The sequence below is a fragment of the Anopheles ziemanni genome, chromosome 3 (assembly GCF_943734765.1).
Source record: "Anopheles ziemanni chromosome 3, idAnoZiCoDA_A2_x.2, whole genome shotgun sequence".
Taxonomy (NCBI): Eukaryota; Metazoa; Arthropoda; class Insecta; order Diptera; family Culicidae; genus Anopheles; species Anopheles ziemanni.
Genome location: NC_080706.1, coordinates 66747563 through 66768273, shown reverse-complemented (window position 1 = coordinate 66768273; position 20711 = coordinate 66747563). Strand labels below are relative to the sequence as shown.

Genomic DNA, 20711 nt, shown 5'->3' with positions numbered 1-20711 from the left:
CCGTAGCAGTAGAAATAAGGGACGCGCCAGCACGGATGCCGCCGCCACCGGTTCTGGTGGTGCACAGTGGAATATGTTCCTACAGTTAAACGGTTTAGTAGTAAAATAAGTCTTATCTGTTAGCGTCATTGCCTGTCGCCGTCGCCGTCGACATTGGCCTCCTCCTGCTCCCCCCGGGTCACTGTGCTCGTCGACCGACAGCTGGTGTCAAACTTCCGTGTGCTGCACCACGTTGCTCCACTTGACCTTCTGCTGCTTCGGCTTGGCCGTGGCCCCGCTGCTGGTCGAGATCGAGCCGGTCTGGCTGCCGCTGGCCGAGGAGGAACCACCGGACACGTTGCCCGATGGTGGTGCCGGCTGTTGGATATGGTGGTGATGCTGTGGATGTGGTTGATGATCCTGCTCGTATTCGGAATCGTCGATCTCGCAGAGCTGCGTCGAGAGGTCGCTATTCGAGTGGTTGGAGCTGTTGAGGGTGCGGGAATGGCTTAGCAGAGAGCTACCTTCGTCTGCGTAAAAGAAGAAAAAGTAAAACAAAAAACCATTACATTCGAATAATAAGAACAAATGGAAAGTAAATAATAAAAAAAAAGTCTATCCAATGAATTGGTTTAGACGAGGTCACTTACCGGTTTTTAAAACTAAATCGATATCACTGGGTTCGCGACGGTTACGGCGCGTTTGCGGGAACCCGTACGACTCGACGTCGTCGTCGTCGGACTCGACCAGCTGATGCCGCCCGATCTCGAGCCCGTTCAGCGGCTTCCGGCCCGTCAGTGGCACATTTTCGCCCTCCGTCTCGCTCTGTATGTTATACTTCGGCAAGTAGCTGTTCGGATGACGCAGATAACTATCAGCTGGAGGTGGGGAGAAAAGGAGTAAAGGGAATAAAACATATTAAAATTTTAATTTTATCTTTCCATCGATGTAAAGTTATTTTCATATGAATACTCGTTACTAATCAATATCGTCGTTCAACTTCTCTTGTTCATGAAATATTACGATATGCCTCGTAGTAGATTTACTGTTTTTGTAATAGGATGGAGCATTTAAACCTTAGCAACCTAAGCTTAGTTTGGTTCAGTGCAACATCGGTGAAAAAAGAGGTCGAAGCATACCACTTAGCAATCGTAAAAGCTGCCTCTAGACATTTCGAACGGTTTCACTAAAAAACTCCTCAACGTGAACAAAAATCTCCTCAATTTTATATGGGACGAAGCCTGCTGGCACAAAATTAAGCAATTTTTCACGCTCTCGAGCAGTTTTTCGCGTAGAATTGCTTTTGCGGACTCCTAATTTTATGCTAGACACCTGCTCCTTGAAATGATGGTGTAAAACAGAAAATTAGTTAAAACTCACTAACTGATTGGGGCATTGGATGGAATGTTACACGTGAGAAAGGCCTTCACACTTGGTTGCGGCAATATCATGGCGACCAACATGATCCATATCCCATAACTTCGCACCGAGGCGCACTTTTGGCTGCTCGGAATATTATTTTACGACACTATCCGCGCGGCCATGTGTCGGTACTGAACCACTTTGATCCAGAATTTCGGATTACCTATTTCATGTAACAGATTCTTGCGCAGAACTCCTTCAAAATCAACAATTCCGAACACTTTCCAAATCAATTGTCGAAACAATGGCAGTGCAGAAAAATAGCTTTACATCGACCTCTCTTTTTACTGATCTTGATTCAGTGCTTTGCCCCTCAACGAACAAATCGAGTAAATTGGATCAAAGCCTACTATGGAGAGTCACCGACATATATCATCAGATAATCATCTAAGTATGAACGACGTAAGTGATTGGTAAAAGAGGTAAATAAAACAAATCTAATATTTACAAGTTAATCTACAACGTTTCAAAAGGTTAGTTGTGGGCTTACTTACGTGTATTAACTTTTAAAGGCACTGCAGAGGTGCAATTGAAAGGTACAAGAGGCAAAGAGGTAAATGTTAGTCGATCATTTCGATGTTGATGCTTTTTACGTGAGTGGTTAGTAATCAGAATGGTTCGAAAACAACCACAAAGTTGTAAGATACCTACCTGTATTAAATCTATAATCTTCACTACCACTGTCGAGCGGGTTGAGGCAGGATATGGAGGAGTTCTGCTCGAAACCCAACGAAAGCGGCTGCTCACTCTGGTCGCACTCCGAATCGTCCACAAACTCCGACTCGTTGTCCTCGTTGAGCGTCTCGATGTCACGCGTCGAGTCCACGGGACCCAGGACTGGGGAGGGTAGAGGAAGCAAGGCGATCAGACAGAGGAAAAAGAAAAGGACTTCTTAGGAGATACTTACTCGGCGGAAGGAGACTGTTCTTCGGGTGCGATTCATTGCTTTCGTTGCTGTGGAAGCTGGACGAGTCCGGTACCTCACTGCCCGGAACTTCGGTGATGTTTGGCAGCGGATGGTGCCCGCGTCCGACCCAATCGGAACAGTCCCAGTGGTACGCGGCGGTACTGCCATGGTGCGACGGTGGATCCTCGAAGCTGTGCGGTGGCATCAGCATCGTTGGCGAGTGCTGCGTGTTCAAAAGCCGACCGGGTAGGATGCCTATCTGCGGTGGCTTGAGCTGCATCGGTGACGCTCGGAGGTGATGGTGGGTCGCCGGGTGTGGTTGCTGGTGCAAAAGGGGTTGTAGTTGTTGCTGCTGTTGCTGTTGATGCTGATGATGCTGATGGTGGTGATATGATGGATCCGGTGAGGCGTTCTGCGCGAGTCGCTTCATGTCGTTGTTGAGCTTGTCGTGATTGAACGTCTGCAGTTGGATCTGATCGGTCCACTTCTGCTTGTGCAGCGACTCGGTGTCACTCGAGGTGGTGTTTGCCGTACCACCACCGCCGTTAATGTTAACCATCTGCTGTGTCGAAGGTACGATGCCACCCTTGCGGTACTCGGGAGGAACATTTTCCAGCTCGTCCCCGGCCGACCCGTAGCTGCGCAGCGTATCCAGATTGTTGTACTGCAGCATTGAGGCCGCATTGCAGCTGTACATGTGCTCGGCCGCGTTGTTACTGCTCGGTGTGTACGACACCGGTCGCTGATCGCGCTGAATCTCGAGGTTACTCATCTTCGAGCCTCGCTTATAACCCCCGGCAGTGTCCGAGACCGGGTTCAGCACGATTCCCTTGTTCGCTTCGTTGTTGATCTTTTCGTGACGGTTCGAACGACGTTTCTTTTTGCAGGCGCACACCACACCCCAGATAACGACCACCATCAGAATCGTACCGATGATGCTTGCCGTAATGTAGAACATCTCCGGCGTGACCTTCTTGAGGGCGATCGTCAGGGCGTTCGTGTTGAGCGGATCACCACAGCTGGTACCCGTCATCTCCGGTGGACAGATGCAGCTGAAGCTACCGGCTTCGTTGATGCACGTCGCACCATTACCGCACGGTTGCCGTTCACACTCGTCGATGTCGGTTTCGCAGGTCGTTCCGGTGTACCCGTGGCACATGCAGAGCGGTCCGTCATCACCCTCCTCGCACACTCCACCGTTGCGGCACGGATTCGGGGTACAAAAGCGCCCATAGTCACACCGCTTGCCAGACATCCGTGCCGGACAGTCGCAGGTGTAGTTCCCGAAGCCAATCTTCGAACACTTACCACCGTACAGGCACGGCGAGGAGGAGCACGGGTCGAGGTCTTCCTTGCAGAAAGGACCGGAGAAGCGCGAATGACACAGACACTCAAAGTTACCACCTCCGATGTCCTTGCAGGTGCCTCCATTCCAGCACGGTTGCGTACCGCAGACTCCCAGCGGCACAAGAACCGACACCGCGTCACAACTGAACTCTACGTTCGCGAACCGGCGCAAGCTGGCCACCGTGCTGGCACCGTTCATGTGCAAGGGGACGGGTATTTTCGACAACCGAATGTCATCCATGCAGCCGATGAAACCCTTCTGAACGTCCTCGAACCCAAGCACGGTAGGGTGTTGCTTCACTTCCGCACCGAAGAAGATATCGTCCGACTGCAGGTTGAGTACTCCGTTCACCCCGGGTGCATTGCCCTGCGCTACGTGCTTTCCGTCCACGAACACCTTGGCGCTGTTACCCTCACGCTCGAGTCGCACCTCGTGCCAGAGCCCGTCCGATACGAAGATGCTGGACACACTCACCATTCCCTCGCCCGAGCCCAGATCGAACCGGTACTGGATGACGCCGTTCATAACCTCGAGAATGTTGAAATCCACCTTCCCGGCCGAGTACATGATGTTACCGGTAGGTTGAACCGTGCGCAAGCGCAGACTCAGCACCAGCTGGTCCTCCAGGTTCTTCCGAGCGATCTCCTTCTCGATCCGGTAGTGCGCGTAACTCTTGCCACCGAACGACACCGGGTTCCGCGGCACGTAGCACGTCTCGTCGTTGCACAGCGTAATGTCCCGGTCGCATTTCGGACCGGCGAAACCCTCCCGACACGCGCAATGATAGCCCTGATCGGAGGAGTCGGGAATGCAAGTCTTGTAGCTCGGACACGGCGACTTGGAGCACTCGTTGACCGCATGCTGACACTTCTCCCCGCCGTAACCCTCCTTGCAGCTGCACTCCATACGGTGGGAGTGCCGGGCCGACACGAAGCTCGTCACATCCGTCGACACCGGGTGGATGATCTTCGGATCCAGCACGATCCGATCCTCGCACTCGCCGTGGATGCAAAAGTTTGGCAAACACTTGGACTTCACCACCTCGTCGATCTGCAGCTTGGTGGCGTCCTCGATCTCCTCGAGGTTTTCCTCGATCGACCGTCGGATTTCGTGCGCCGCATAGTACCCACCGGTTTGACTTTTCCGTACCGTGAACAGTACGTCCAGGTCGCGGTTCGTGTTGCGCCGGGTGCGTGAACTAAGATTCTCCTCCTCCGTTGAGGTCACGTTCGCCAGCCCTCCAAGCGAGCGTCGCGAAAGCCGGTGCTGAATCAGGTTCATATCGTCACTCGATGGCTGCACCGAGATGATGATGATGTCTTTTATCTTACACCCGATCGCGTTTCGCACCGAGCGGATGAAACCCTTCCGGTGGCTCAGCACAAACGTCTCCGGGGACACCTTGATGAAGCGTATGACAACCGCGTTCGTGAGCATCTCCTCGTTGATCAGCTCCACCGACACCTTCACGATGGTGAACGAGGAAAACTTTCCATCGGTGACGGTGACGTTGACGCGATAGTCGCCGACGTCGAGCCGCGGGTAGGCGTAGATCACTCCATCGTTGCGCGAGATGTTGAAGAGGTTCGTGGGCGAATAGAGCACGCCGACGGTTGGTGCCAGCCCGTACGTGAGCGTGTCGTACTGGTCCTGATCGGTGGCGTACACCTTCCCGATCACACCGCCTGGGTATTCGTCCATGAACGAATTGATGGCGATGTCGAGCGGTGTGATAACCGGCGGATACTGTGACTCCTCGATCACCTTCACCAGCACCCAGGTGTCGGAGTAGAGTGGCGGGGTGCCATTGTCGAACACCCGCACCTGCAACTGATAGCTATCGCGGATTTTACTACTGAAGCGTGTGGCCGTACGGAGGATACCGTCCTGCTCGATGCGGAACGTACCACCTTCGTTACCCGCCCGGAAGTCGAACGTATATGGGGCCGCATTCTGACCCGTGTCGGCATCGGTCACATCGAACTTCAACAGCGTGTGCCCGATCTGCTTGTCCTCCTGCACGACCGCCGTGTAGTTGGACTGCGTGAACATCGGCGGGTTGTCGTTGGCGTCGGAAATCTCAATGTTTACCAGCACGTACGCCGTCAGCGTCGGAACGCCATGATCGCGAGCCTGCACCTCCAGCACGTAGCTCGAGATCGACTCCCGGTCGAGGGTGCCCGCCACCGAGATGTACCCGGTGTCCTCCTCGATCGCGAACTGTTCCATCCGATCACCCCGCTCGATCGTGTAGCTCACACGTCCATTGTCCTCCGCGTCGAGATCGTTCGCGCGAACCTGCAGTATCCGATCGCCACGCTGAGCGTCCTCACGGATACGGGCGTTGTACGAGTTCTGCGTGAACTGCGGATGGTTGTCGTTACTGTCCGTCACGGAGATGTTCACCGTAGCCAGGTTACTCAACGGTGGCGTTCCACCATCGACAGCCTGTATAGTGAGGAAGTAGTCCCGCGCCCGCTCGTAATCCAACGTGTCCGCCAACGAAAGTATTCCCGTTTTGTTGTTGATCGTAAACTTCCGATGCTCGTTGCCACCGATGATCGAGTACGAGATCTCCGCGTTGATGCCGGTATCCTTGGAGGTGGCGAGCACTTTCAGTATCTCCGACCCGATCGAATTGATCTCCGGTACCGAGGCGAAGTAGTGCTTCGAGGTGAACTCGGGCGGGTTGTCGTTGATGTCCTGCACGTTGATGATGAGCGTGGCCGAGTTCGAAAGAGGCGGATGCCCAAGATCGATCGCCGATACGGACAGATTGTAGAGGGCTTTCAGCTCCCGATCGAGTGGTTTCGCAAGCGTCACAATGCCCGATTCCGGTGCGATACGGAAGTGATCACGGTACGAGTCAAGGAACGCGTACTTGATCTTCCGGTTGATCCCGATATCCGCATCGGTCGCGTGGATCTTCGTCACTAGCGTACCCACTTCGGCGTCCTCCGGAAGCGTCACGCTGTACGGGTTCATGGAGAACTCGGGCGGATTGTCGTTGAGGTCGGTCAGCGCGAGCTCGATCTGCGACGAACACTCCCACCCGGGATGGTCGCGATCCTGCACGTGCGCCATCAGACTGTACCTGGACTGCGTCTCACGGTCGAGCTTGCGTGCCGTTTTCAGGTGACCCGAGTCTTTGTCCAGATTGAAGTCTTCCACCCCGGTGCCGGTGAGGTAGAACCGCAGTCGACTGTTCGCCGGTTCGTCCATATCGTTGGCGAGAACCTGCAGGACGGGCGTGCCGGGTCGAGCACCTTCACTGAGTTCCTCTCGGTAGCGATACTTCAAGCAGTACGGTGGGTTATCGTTCGCATCCAGCACCGTGACCGAGATGTTCGCCGTCGACGTGTACTTGCCGTCGGTAACGATCACCTTCAGCTCGTACTCGGCGATGCTCTCCCGATCGAGTGCCTTCACGACGAACACTTCGCCGGTGTTTTTGATCTGGAACTGCGACAACGAGTCGCCCGAGATGATGTAGTACTCAACGGCCGTCTTCAGGTCGACATCCTTATCCGTGGTAGAGATCTGCAGTACCACCGTCCCCGGAAGGGCGTCCTCGTTTACCGTCGCGCGGTAGTGCGTCTCCTTGAACACCGGCGGACAGTCGTTGTAGTCCTTCAGGCGTATGATCACCGTCGAGCGGGTCGTATGTTTCGGCTGCCCATTGTCCGTGGCAATCACCTGGAACTTGTAGTCCTCCCGCTTCTCCTTGTCCAGGGGTACCAGCGTCGTGATCCAGCCCGTGTACGCATCCACATCGAAGATGTTTACGATGTCCCCAACATCTGGCGACAGGGCGTACCTGATATCCCCGTTGTTACCGCTATCCGCGTCCCGTGCCGTCAGCTTCATGATCGAACTACCTTTCTCGATGTTCTCCGCCAGCGTAAACGAATAAGGATTACTCTCAAAGATCGGTGTGTTATCATTCTCATCCTGCACGTGCAGTACGATCTCCGTTACGGCCGTCAGCGGTGGACTGGAGTCCGTCTCGGCCAGTATCGCGATCAGGTGCGAGTCCCGCGTCTCCCGATCGAGCGTCTTCGCCAACCGCAGCTGACCGGCGTCATTGATCGTGAACTGTGGCTCCTCCAGCTCATCCGAAAGGATACGATAGTGTGCGGTTACGTTGCCGGACAGTCGCAACCGAGTGATGACCGTTCCCGGCAGCGAGCTCTCCGATAGGAACAGCTTACGATCCTTCTTCTCGAAAAGCGGTGGATTCTCAGCCGAACTCATCACGTAGATATCGATCGGGACGTCCGAGTAGAGCGAAGGAGTACCCCCATCGTTTGCGCGTATGAAGAACTGGAACAGCTGGTTTTCTGTGGAGCAACGCAAGGGGGCAGATGAATTTTTGAGTAACAAGTTGCTACAGCCGAAAGTATCGAAATTGAATATTTATTCCACCGTTATAACTAGTTACCAAAATGAATATAACTGTTCAGGAGGTGGTAACAATGTTTCTAGAAATTATCCAATGCTGAAGCTGTAAACAAAACCGTTTGATAGGAATCTGTCAAAATTGAGAGCTGTTGTCAAATAATATTTTTAACTCGTATTACGAAGCAATTCATTTCCAAAATTATGATATCTTTTACACATATTGATTTACATTGAGTGCACAAATGTATTACAATTTCATGTAGCAGGGTTTCCTCTAACTATTCATGGGTTGTGCTATTTGAAACCCAATTAAAATAATTAAATCTGCCCACAACATGAACATAAGAGCTTCAGTATGTTATACCATTTCTAGATTCCGTGGAATATACAGACGGATAGTGAAATACCGTACAAGCGTAATGTCGGTAATAATTTTAATTACTGTATCCAATACAAGTGTTGATCACATTTCACATCTCTGATTATGATTTCTAAGTATGTTTATGATATTATAAAATTCCAACCATGCCATCATGTCACTTTTATAAAACTGATACCCAGATACTGACACAAAGAATTTAAATTCGTCAAACTTACCCCACTGCACGGCACTCTTCTTCAGGTAGAGACCACCGGTGTTCTCGTCCACCCCGAACAGCTCCCGGATGCCGCTGTTGGCCGCATCGAAGATGGAGTACTTCACCACGGCGTTCTGATTGTCGTCCGCGTCGACCGCCCGCACCCGGTAGAACGTCGTGTTGACGGTCAGGTTGCCCTGGATGAGCGTCTTGTACTCGCGATACTGGAACACCGGCTGGTTGTCGTTCTCGTCCCCGATCCGGATGCGGACCGTGCTGAAACCGGCCCGTCCACCGGCGTCCACCGCCATCACCGGCACCTCGTACTGCATTCGCTCCTCCCGGTCGAGCTTTTTCTTCGTGACGATTTCGCCCTTCTCCTTGTCGATCGAGAAGTACTCCTGCATGTCGTCGGAGATGATGGAGTACGCCAGCCGACCGTACTCGCCAAAGTCCTTATCCGTTGCCTTGACCTTGATGTAGGGAGAGAAAATGTGAAGAAATCGATTAGGATGGTGAGAATTGCTAGGAAGCACCGTATTCTTTCCTCCGTTCTACTCGTTAATAAGACGATACTCTCTTCTTTTCCCCTGCTTTCAATACAGAACGCGACAGGAATATAAATGCGACCGCATTACGATAAGATTCGACAACGATACGTTTCTATGGGCTTTAATTTGAATTCATTCAAGCCGAATGAGGCGAGAAACCTTGTTGCTATCAAATTCCTTCATGCTTCCCCAAGTAAACGCTATCGAAACTATTTACATTTAGACTTCCTTTGTAATTTGACAATATTGAGGATAGAACAAACAAAATAGAATATTAACAGTATATTGCCGTTATCCATTTCAAGTTCTTATTAACTCCCAATGACTCATGTTTGAAGAAGGCTAAAGAAAACTCATATTTGAAGCTAAACAGCGTTGCATTGAACTACTTTTTCTAGTTCGTAAGGTTTAAGTTTTATTTCTTCATTAGTGAAAAGCGATGATAGGAGATTTGGCAAAAGTTTCCCTGCAGTTTCCCGATTGTATTTGTAATCACGAGACATTGAAAGAATAAAAAGCACTCGCACACGAAACCTCCGTCGCGGACGAAAAATGCAAATGCATAATAGTTACGGTAGGATGGTAATTGACTTCTTGGTACCGTGGGAAAACCGACGCAAAACGCTTTACCTTCACCGCTATGTTGGAAAAATCTTCGCTCTGCCGTAGAGAAACACAAGAGGAAAAACTCCACCAAGAACCTTTGCTTTCGTGATCGCTAGGAGTGTTGAGTAACATTTTGATACCATGTATTTAGGCGTTTCTTGGGTGGAAAAAATCCCTTTTTGCATCCCATTTCCACCGAGAGCTGGGTCACCTTAGTCTCGCGAAACCCACAATCATCAACGGCAGTACCCCGTTTTCCGACGCTTAGCATAAATCAGCATTTTTCCCCGACGACCTACCTACATCCTGGGTAGTGCCAATCCTGAGCTCACATAACATTCGCAGCTGGCGGAAATGGAACGGAAAGGGCACATACACGCACGCACACGAAAGTAAAAGGACGTGAACGGGTACGACGCCGACGACGTGTGGCTTAATTGCATCCAATTTGCATTTCTATTTTCTTGCAAAGACTTTCCCCGTTGGCCAAGACTTATGTGCAGTTGTACGGTCGAGCGGGTTGCTAGCGCAAGGAGCCCAGCGTTCATCTGGACCGGTATGATTGCTCTGGTTTTTGCGCAAGGTTGCGGGAAACCAGAGAGCGGGTAGAAGGCAACGCCACTAAATGCACACAATTTTGCTAGGCATTGAATACTCTTTTATTGTTGGCTTTCCAAGTGTGTGGGGCGGGCGATAAATTTAGATAAACGGTCTTCTTTTAGAAATAACATTTAAATTCTGTTTTCTATGTTTTCGGTGCTGCGATTAGTTGAGATGATTTACATATACTGAAGTTGTATTGCATACTAGAACTATGTTTCGTCCGTGGAAAAATAATCCTATGGCGAACGCACTTTCAATGCCCTCGTTAAATTGTTTAAAAAGATGTGTGAAAACATTGCGACAAATTAAGGAAAAAATATGTACACAAAACTGAAACGAATAAGATTACTTAGCAATATTTCACCCTTTTACTGACAAAAGCTTCATAGATGTGAATAGTTCTAGTTCTTAAAGTGAATTCGCCCCTGAAAAGAAACAACTCGTTAAAGGTACATTACGAGACTCTGCCTGAATTAACTTCAATTCATGTTTGAAGATACTAGAAGAGAACGTAAAAAAAAGGAACAATGTTTTCATGAGGTACATATTAAAAATTACGCTTTTCATTTTCAACACCATTTTCAGATAAAATACATCTGTGAATAACAGAATCCACCCTTCTTGTCATAAAAGCGCGTGTTAGACCAAAAATGACTTTAGTGGAAACCCCTCGGCAACAGTCAATAATAGCTAGGGCTTTTTAATGTTTTCGCAATCTTGGGAAACATTTTTGTGTTTCTCTTCTCTGGTTTAAATTTTTTTGTAAACAGAATGGAACAATAAAAAGGCAACGATATAAAATAGGGAAAACAGTGCGAATGTGATCAATTTTCCTGTCTTCAAATCCAAGCTATGGTTCTTGTGGTTATCCATTGAATTTGTAAGTTAATAAATTGGTTCCACTGCATGGTAAAACTTGTTAAATATGCAGTTTACTGGAAGCCGAATTCCGTTAAACATTATATAAGATTTTCGAAAAATGACACTCGTTTTCAAAGAAACGACACATCAATCCCCGAACCCAGATGGATGATGAAAGAAGAAAAATTCAGATAGGAATTCTTACCGTTGTGACGAGTCGACCGGCGAGCTGATTCTCGTCCACCTTCGCCTCGTAGTTCAGCAGCTCGAACGTGGGATTGTGCAGATTGGCCGGTAGGATGGTAATTTTCACACGCGTGAAGCTCGTGTAGACGCCATCGGTCGCCGAAACGTTCAGGATCGAGACGTGCTTCTCGGCAAAGTTCTGCATGTTGACCAGCGTGATGATGCCGGTCACCGGATCGATGCCGTACGTCTGCAGCTCGTTGCCCTGGGCGATCGTGTACACGAGCCGATCGTGGTCTATGTAGTCCGGGTCGGAGGCAGACACGACCGTCACAAACTGGCCGCGGGAAGCGTGCTCCGAAAGGACACAAGAGTACGAGGGTTGCTCGAACTTCGGCGGGTTATCGTTCATGTCCATCACTGAAGGAGAAAGAAGATAAAGATAAGAAATAAAAATTAATGTTATTCAAACGGAAAAACAATATTTAAATAGTTCTTACAATCAGCTTCAATCAACTTTCTTAAAACAAGAGTATAATTTCATATACTATTATTTAATGTTTAACCAAGAGGCGTTGATTTATAACAACAATTATGGTTGAAGAATGGAACGTCTGTCTCGACTCGAGGACGGACTGTCTGACTTACCTGAAACCCAAACGTGGGCGGTCGAGCTGAGACTCGGCACACCCTTATCGGATGCGACGACGGTGAAATGGTGATGGCTTAGCGTCTCGTGGTCCAACGATTTCTTCAGATAGATCACGCCGTCGACCGGGTCCATGTGGAAGTGCTCGGAGGTGTTCTTCGAGTCCGTCTGAAGGACATAGTTTATGACCTGGTTGATGCCTGCACAAATGAAAGCGGAGTTAAATGTCGTCCTTTAGTCGGTGAGATTAGGCGTGTGTGGTTTTGAAAAAAGGAGGCTGAATTTTACTGCACAGGTGCGTTGACGAACGTTGAGAAGGATGAGATGATTGCGGTCGTAATGTAAACCCAACCCGACATGCTTAATTAAAACGATAAAAGTGAAACGCATTGTCTGGTTTTCCATAGCGTCGAGAGTAACCCCAGATGCTCTGGCTATACGTAGACTTTCAGTCCTGTGCATTCAATGAAAAGATACAACCAATGGAACTGCCTTATTGCACAGTCCATTTTTTATGATTTACTTCTACCAGAGTTTGGAATGTTTTCCCTCTAAGAGCTCTTCACATGTCCATACTTTTCGCTCGTTTTTTTCCGCACATAAAGCTCCCCGGGGGATGTTATACAGTCCTCCTCCGTAATGGGGTGTGCGTGGTCGAGTGTTCCGAATGGGGGACCGAGTTTGAAGAGACCTTTTCTACGGAACACGTAAAGTGTAACGAACAACTAGACACCTTCTTATTAGAAGCGAACTGGAGGATTGGAGTAGGGTGATGACGTGAATCATCAGAATGAGCGTCACACGACAATAATGATGATAGCGGAGGTTAAATATGGTGACATGTTCTTCACCGTACAAATAACACTGTTGACTTATTATCACATCGAGCAATATTTGAAATACAAAAAAGGGAACATTAAAGGACCAAAGCAAAACTGCTCGGTAGAATTAGATCCATAGGAAACTAGATACCCTTTTCTTTGAGAGTTACAAAAACTGGTGAAAATCATTTCATTTTTTGAGTGTTGCCTAATATAAAATTTAGTGTTTTACAGATAATTTAAATATAAATACAGCATGTACAACGAATAAAAGAACATTGGTTTAATTGGTTTGGCAAATAGTATGAAGAAACTCCGCCAATACTCTAATCGCAATCCTCATTATTGAACACTCTTCATCGTGTTACACACAAAAAAGGAATCTATGAACCGTAATGAACAGAAGAGCCAATAAGAAAACAGTGTAATTGAAGTTAATAACCGGCGACAGACTGTAAGGACGATTACCGGACTTTTAAGCTCCTTCGTTCGTAGACGATCGGACCCGGATATCATAGAGACTGTCACTCATCATCATCGACGTTGTGGTGATGGTAAAAAATTCATTGCCAAGGCTTTCGTCATCGTTGTCCATCACCCGGAGGGACGATTCGCCAATTATCGACAAAAAAGGATGATAGAAATGGAGGGTAGAGAAGGACAGTTTCAACATAGGGTATTGCACGGACGTCGGGAAAGGGACAAGCGCGTAAAAATATTATTCTTTCTCAAGCGTCACAACGGTTATACTCGTGAGGATTACACGGAATAGCGGAACCATGAACAGCGAGACGTTCATTACAGAAATTCCTAACAAAAACTCATTAAGCACCAGCGACGTGAATGTGTTATCTTCACCTCTATGGGTCATTCCGGGAATAAGAATATTGCAACACTGGTCAACTACACATAGGACCTTTTTTACTGATGGACGTGTATCCACGACCCCTTTGATCCTTCAATAGGGTGATAGATCAATCCAGCGAGCCGGGTTAGGACATAAGTATCACTAACAAAAACTGGATTTCTGAGAATTCATTCCTGCCACCTCGCTGTCGGCTAGAGAGTTTAGTTTCGAAATTCAAAAGCAAAGAAATTGGTAATAGAACTGACATGATGGTAGAACAGACTTCCCACGAGTTAATCCTACGCGGAGTTAACCATCGATCTCTTCGGAGTGATGTTATGGCCATGTCTTTTAGCGCTGCCCAACTCACCGGTATCGTTGTCTTTCGCCTGCACCTTCAGGATGGCCGTTCCGAAGGGAGCCCGCTCCGACACGGTGATGTTGTAGCTGTCCTGCTCGATCTCCGGCGGGCAGTCGTTCACGTCCTGCACCAGCACCGACACCGGAACCTCCGCCGATACGCCCGACACGCTGTCGGTGGCTCTAATTAAAAGTTCATAACTCTGCAGTCGCTCGTAGTCCAGCTCGTCCACGACGTAGATGGCACCTGGGTGTTCGTCGTGGTCAACGTTGGCGTAGAAGGATTCACCCGGAAAGCACCAACACGTGTCGGTGGGATTGTATTACATCCGAGAGACCATGAGCACGATGAGCGGAACCAAACGAACACCGGAAGAACAGCCATCGATGTAGTGTGCACCACATTCCGGAACGGAAGGTTGAAAGACAACCATAACACGAAAACCGCAACAGAGAAAGGGGGGAGAAAAGATAAAAGAAAAAGAACATTAAATATTAAGATTAAAAAGTTGTGCAGAGGATTTTCTCATCATTACTGCCACATTTGCAGGCAATCTCCTGGCGGGGAGCATTAACACCAAGTTAGCTTACTTCCATTGGAGGCATGCCACTTTGCAGTCGAAACATAAAACAATTCGAACGGACAGGAGTGACATAGGAAGAGGTTATGAATAAATAAATTTGTGTAAATAAAATTTCCAGTTTAAACATCCATTAATTGAGCCAAATTTTACTATCTCGGGAACGAATGGTGCGCTTAAGCAAATTGTTTCCTGCAGAGGAGCAGCTCAAAAGAAGAAATCACACATAAACAATAAGGACACAAATTCGAGCTAGAGGGTGTTAGTGCTACAGCCAATGCGTTTGTGTACGGAAGAGTAATATTGGTGGGCGCATGTGCTTCATTTTACGACGATCATCATGCAACGGTAATAAAGTATGATCATAAATTATTTAAAAGACGTTAATGTGATGATTTAAACGATTCAAATGAGAAAAAAAATCCATAATACAACACGAACAGTGCACGAGAAATAAAAAAAAAACAGTAAAAAAGGTGTGCGTTCAAAAGATAAAAAGATAGATTGGTTAATTGAATTTATTAATATTAGGACAAGGGAGCAACTTGCGTGTGGTTTGCATGGTATGAATAATATATGTCTCTGTGGATGGAAACCTCCGATATGAACGTAGAACTGAGAATAAACGTTATGCTAAACGGAGATAAAATCCATGCGGAGATAACTTCCTGAACGTTGAATGGCGAAAAGTTTGTTATACCACGAGAAAAAAAGCTAATGAAGTTAAAATAACATTAGGTACAGTTTAACGAAGATGCAAACTTAATTTTTTTTTGCTAAGTAAAACAAAACTATAACAAAAAAATGTCAAACCAAAAAAGTATGTCTTTACTACCTTTCAGCTCTCTGTTACAGTTCCAAATATTGAACACTAATACTTCTCAAATACACTTGCCAAACACATCACGTGTGTGAATCGATTTACCAATCCTAAATTCATAAGCAGAAAATCGTTCAATGAAGCTACGTTGGAGAGTACTGGGCGGAAAATTGGAAAGAAAGTCCTTCCGGTGGTCAGCGGAAACCGCGACATTTCCGAAACAATGGCCGGGGAACATTTTCGGCCTGTTGACGCAAAGCAGAAACCTCTCATTTGTTTCCGAAGCACAGCGAGGTGTTGTGTTATCATTATGGCAAAACGTGTGTGTAGCGTTCCGTGGTTTCGTACGCTTATCCGTTTTTGTCGCCGAACGAATAATGAACCAACCGCAAACGTTTTTCCGCATTCCGGCACGTGATTTTCACTGGTAAGTGTTATTTCGGGGAATGGTTTGGGGAGGTGGCGGAATGGGTTTTGTGTTTTCACGCGTGTGTTCCCGAAGGGGTTTTCGGTGGTTTTCGGTAGATCCTAAATATTCCGATAATCAGCACTTGGTGGAAATTTCACCGAGTCTGTTTCGTACCTCCCGCCTTTCTCCGGGGTGTTTATCATGCGCGGGTGACATAATGCTACTCCGGTTAACATAACCTCGGCTCGTTCAATATTATGTCAGACAAAACATTGGGGTATGTGGCGAATGAGAAGTGATAGACACGACGTGCTGACCACTGGATAGGTTCGTCGACATCATTTAAACTGCATCGCGGCACGTCTGTTTTATTCGAATTTTATGAAATGTTAAACTTGCCAAATGGACTACCTAATTTAACTCAATTTTACAATCTGTATATTTGCTTTTGGAGACGAAATAGCTACTGAAGGTGTTGGATTATATTAGTATAATGTAAATAATATTAATCGTTTATGCGACATAAGTTGGTGTTATCCTAAATTTTACAGAAGTGAATTTGTTTTCCACAATTTGTATTGACAAAATCAAGCTCATTGAAAATAAATTCTTTGACAAAAAAATTTCGAAACAACATGAAAACAAATGTTGTTTTCTGAAAATGCATTTTAGCAAATCTCCTCTGGTTTTGGAGAATTTAAACAAGAAGTAGATAGTACTAAAAAACTTTACGGAAACTTTACGGATAAACACAGCTATACCAATTTTGATCAATTGAAAGTGAATAAAAAACTATTCTACCACGATCAAAGAACAAACATACAATAAACGCCGAGCTGTTTACGCTTTCGGAGCTTACGAATAACGTTTCGATCGATTATTTTATATTGCTGCATGTCATGTGTGTAGTATAAAATCCTTTTCCAACCACGGTTGCTGACCGATAACCCGATACGGGAAGCGGTTTCACAACAGATCCTATAAGTCTCTCGATGGTCCACGCCAACCCAACTTGTATCGTCGAACGGGATCAACTTTTATTCCCAAAACCGTTCAAAATTGTATGAAATCCACTAAATCGGAGGAACACACACTACCTACCGTGGGGAAAGGGTAAAGTTATATTCACTGCCTAGCACGCATAGTTCACACCCTCTCCACACCACCAAAGCTGGCTCGTATAAAAATAAACCGAACCAAAAAGCAGCAGCACGGGGCTTTTATTTCACCCCCGGCTTACGAAGGTACGAATCTCGGGTTCATATAGCTGCGATCCGCTAACGCCACTACTGGTTTATGGAAATGCTGTTATAACGAATTCAGGAAAGGTAACGCGAGCAACGCAATCCCCGGGCCACTACTTTCCCGCACTAGGAGGACATCGGCCGGCTACGTGCTTATCGATGCGCTTTGCGGTATTGGCCGGGGACGCTTGCTTTGAATATTTCAACACTTCATCATGGAGCGTGTGTTGTTGCGTGTTGACCGAAATAATAAAAAAAAAATAGTCCAAAATGAATCTTATGATGCTCGCGCGTAAATATGCTTTTCCTTTCTTTTAGGAGGGTCGAAAAAAAATGTGCATCGCTGGGAAACCCTGGCGTACATGGACACTGCAACGTATACGCCCCGGTCATTGTTGTTTCGCGCACCGGGAAAAGTTCGAACAACGACAGGCTGATAATAGGGATTTTGGACTTTGGGATGAAACGGGAAGAGTAAAAAAATGTCACGCCTCGTGTGTACGATCTGGCGCTGGTAATCAAGCTAGCGTATGCATGCGTGTTCTGCATAAGCCCGTGATGCAGCTATACAGGGTGGAATTCTTTTTTTTTCCTCACATCAACACAGTTCAACGAAAAAACGTGGTGAAAGGTGTACACACGTTCATGTAGAACGGCAAACAGCAAAACCAATTCCAACGAAATATAACACACTAAAAAAAAAACGTGGTCCGTAACGGCGAAGTGTGGAAATAATATCGATAATAAATATGGGCGCAGATAATTCCTGCAATTTTCCATCAACGATACTAGCACAGGATTTGATTAAATATGGTTTTAACGAATGAATTACTTTATCATATATATTTTTTCCTATCGCTGAATGAGTGATAAAAATGATAGATAGGATGACTTTTATTTTATTTTTTTTTTTTGAAGGGGGTTAATGAAAATAATGAATGTAATATTCATATTGGACAGATAAAGAAAACCCCAATAGAAGGTATATAATAGAGTATAAACGTACATAATATAGTTAAAATTATTCAATATAAAATTACCGTCAGTTTAAAAATAAAATAAACTATATAGAATACAGCAATGTAACAAAAAATTAAATAATTGAATTCATTCATCTCAGCCGAGCGTAACAACAAACTGTTATAAAAAAAAAACATTCTCCTCTTTCGCGATTATGTAAATAAACTTACCCTATAAACGCATGAAAAGCTTGCAAATAATTATACTAGCGACTTGTTTGGTTTGTAAATGTGCTAGCAAAAATTAAAAACACAACACGTAACACACGTAAGTATGAAACACACAACTGATCGATTTAAATTTATGCACACAAATTAAACCGAACTAGATGCGCGAGATGTAGCGAGAAAAAGTGCGGCGAAAATGCATTCATTGATGTGATCGACTATCGAACGGTGCTTTGTGAAGCGTTAACGAGCAAGGGAATTATGCAATGCAATGTGAACCTTTTTCGGTGCCGACAAGCATGTTTTAGCCGGTGAGGGTGAACGAGCACAGAAACAACAATGCAAACAACGTAACACAAACAGGAAAAAAAGGATATTGTGTATGAAAATAAAAGGACGAAACAGATACAGGTTTTTTTTGTGAAACGAGATGCAACATTTAAACGATTTCTCTCGTTGTTTCGATACTCACATGGCCCGTTTGTACTGTCCGGTGCTGAACCGACGGGAGGGTTTTTATTTTTGTTATGTTTTGCATGTTTTTGTGTCATTTTTTCGACGAGGGAAGAAAGGTAAAAGAAAGGATTTATTTAATTTAACATGAATGTCGATCGATAAATATGTTGAACGTTTTATTTATGTTTTTTTTTTATTCAGATGGTTCCACCTCGTGGAACTCCAAACGTTTGGAAAATTCAATCACGAGCCAGAGTTTTCAGCGAAGTAATTATTGAAATGTAAAACAAGTCTGTAAACGTAAACACAGTGAAGCGTTTCCTTTAGTAACTGATTGGAGGGGTAAAAAATGACCGGACATGATGTAATGCGACATAAATGTACATCAATGGATGGAAAGCACACGATGGATTGCACACCAACACCTTAAAATTCCAACGAACGCTATATTGACACAACTGTTCTAGCTAATTATTTTTATCATCGTATGTGCAAACTATCAAATATTGAAAGATGTATCAATTTGATTTGCAAGTTGTTTAAAGCTTATTCATATTGTTTGATTATTTATTATTGCGCTTAAATGACCATATGATAACTTCAAGAAACACAAAGCCAAGTATCATCTCAACAAACATCATCGTACAATCTACCATTACGGTTTTGTTTTATCAGATAAAATCAACAGATTTCCTTCGCAAAGCCACGGTTCAAAGCAACATCTTAATGTTAGTTAATTATCAATCTTATCTCCCATTGCTCGCCAAGGAGAAGATAATCGACTGTAAACATAATTAATCGCGTACCTTAAGAACGACCACGTTGTTCGGCTGTACCTGTTAATATTGTTTCTCCTTCAACAACGCAAGTGTCGTGTTAGCACAACCGCACCGAAAGTATCTCCGGGCAGGAATTTGAGATGAAAAAAGGAAATAAATCAACAACAACAACAACAAACCATTCACACCGCTTGGAAAACGATCGCGTCATCATCCGCACCGGTTTGTTTACACACCACACATCGTTAGTCGGAAACGGTGCGCGGCTGGCATTTCGTTAGGTTGTTTGGCTACTAATTGCCCACGGAATGCGATTGCTTTGAAGTAGGCCTACCGCGGAGGGAATTACAACGGAATTCGACGCTGGAACGAGGGTCAAATGCCATAGTTCTATACCGCCATCATGTAAACCGGAGAGCAATTACCGGCACAAATACCAGTGCACCTTTTTATTCGTATTTTAGCGGAAGTTTGATGTGTTTCATTGATCTTTTTAATGAGACCGAGCTGATTATTTTCGTAATGGTTATGAAATGTTTGAAAATTTGACGAGATTATGGCCAACTAAATTTCGCTTTGCATAACAAATGCAATTGATTCCTTTCCCTATTACGTTATAGTATTTTTTTTTATTGCTACTCAATTCAATCACAATTTATGTCATGTGTTGCAACCGTACATCGTTAGTTTGAGTCATTTTATTTCAATGAAGTTTTCCTATTTTGGATTCAAAAAAAAAGTTTTGCATTTAAATATTTTGAATCGTGTTATGTCAAGAATACTTTTTCAAGAGATTCACCAAACTGATGCACATAGTTTCGAAATGAAAACGATAGAATATATTCCATGATCTATAGTGGATTCCATTGACATTTTCAACGGAAAATAATTTTCTAAAACTAAGAAAAACCAACTGTTAATCTTTGCAATGAACATTTCTTTTGGATCAAAACATGGAACTGTAGTAATGCCAAAGAAAAATGATTTAAATTAAAAGACTTAAAAATACTGCTCGACAAACGATGCTGAACAAAATATACCCACCCATTTTCAAAGGTGTTTCGAGCGTTTTACTATATGCTTCAGTTATTTGCTTGCAACGCCTCGTTTTATCAA

The 20711-nt window shown here is 45.7% G+C and overlaps 1 protein-coding gene across 1 annotated transcript in view; it reads right to left on the bottom strand.

Annotated features, from left to right (window-relative positions):
• Nucleotides 1-207: 207 nt before the first annotated feature.
• The window catches only part of LOC131285301 (fat-like cadherin-related tumor suppressor homolog), an 80287-nt gene continuing 59783 nt past the window's right edge, over nucleotides 208-20711 (bottom strand). Inside the window, exons 12-21 of the mRNA XM_058314156.1 lie at nucleotides 18833-18856; nucleotides 14130-14366; nucleotides 12091-12291; nucleotides 11462-11862; nucleotides 8655-9108; nucleotides 2309-7996; nucleotides 2053-2238; nucleotides 1896-1916; nucleotides 630-857; nucleotides 208-509 (exon numbers count right to left, since the gene is read on the bottom strand). Coding sequence (XP_058170139.1) covers nucleotides 208-509; nucleotides 630-857; nucleotides 1896-1916; nucleotides 2053-2238; nucleotides 2309-7996; nucleotides 8655-9108; nucleotides 11462-11862; nucleotides 12091-12291; nucleotides 14130-14366; nucleotides 18833-18856 — 7742 coding nt within the window. The remainder of the gene's footprint in view (nucleotides 510-629; nucleotides 858-1895; nucleotides 1917-2052; nucleotides 2239-2308; nucleotides 7997-8654; nucleotides 9109-11461; nucleotides 11863-12090; nucleotides 12292-14129; nucleotides 14367-18832; nucleotides 18857-20711) is intronic.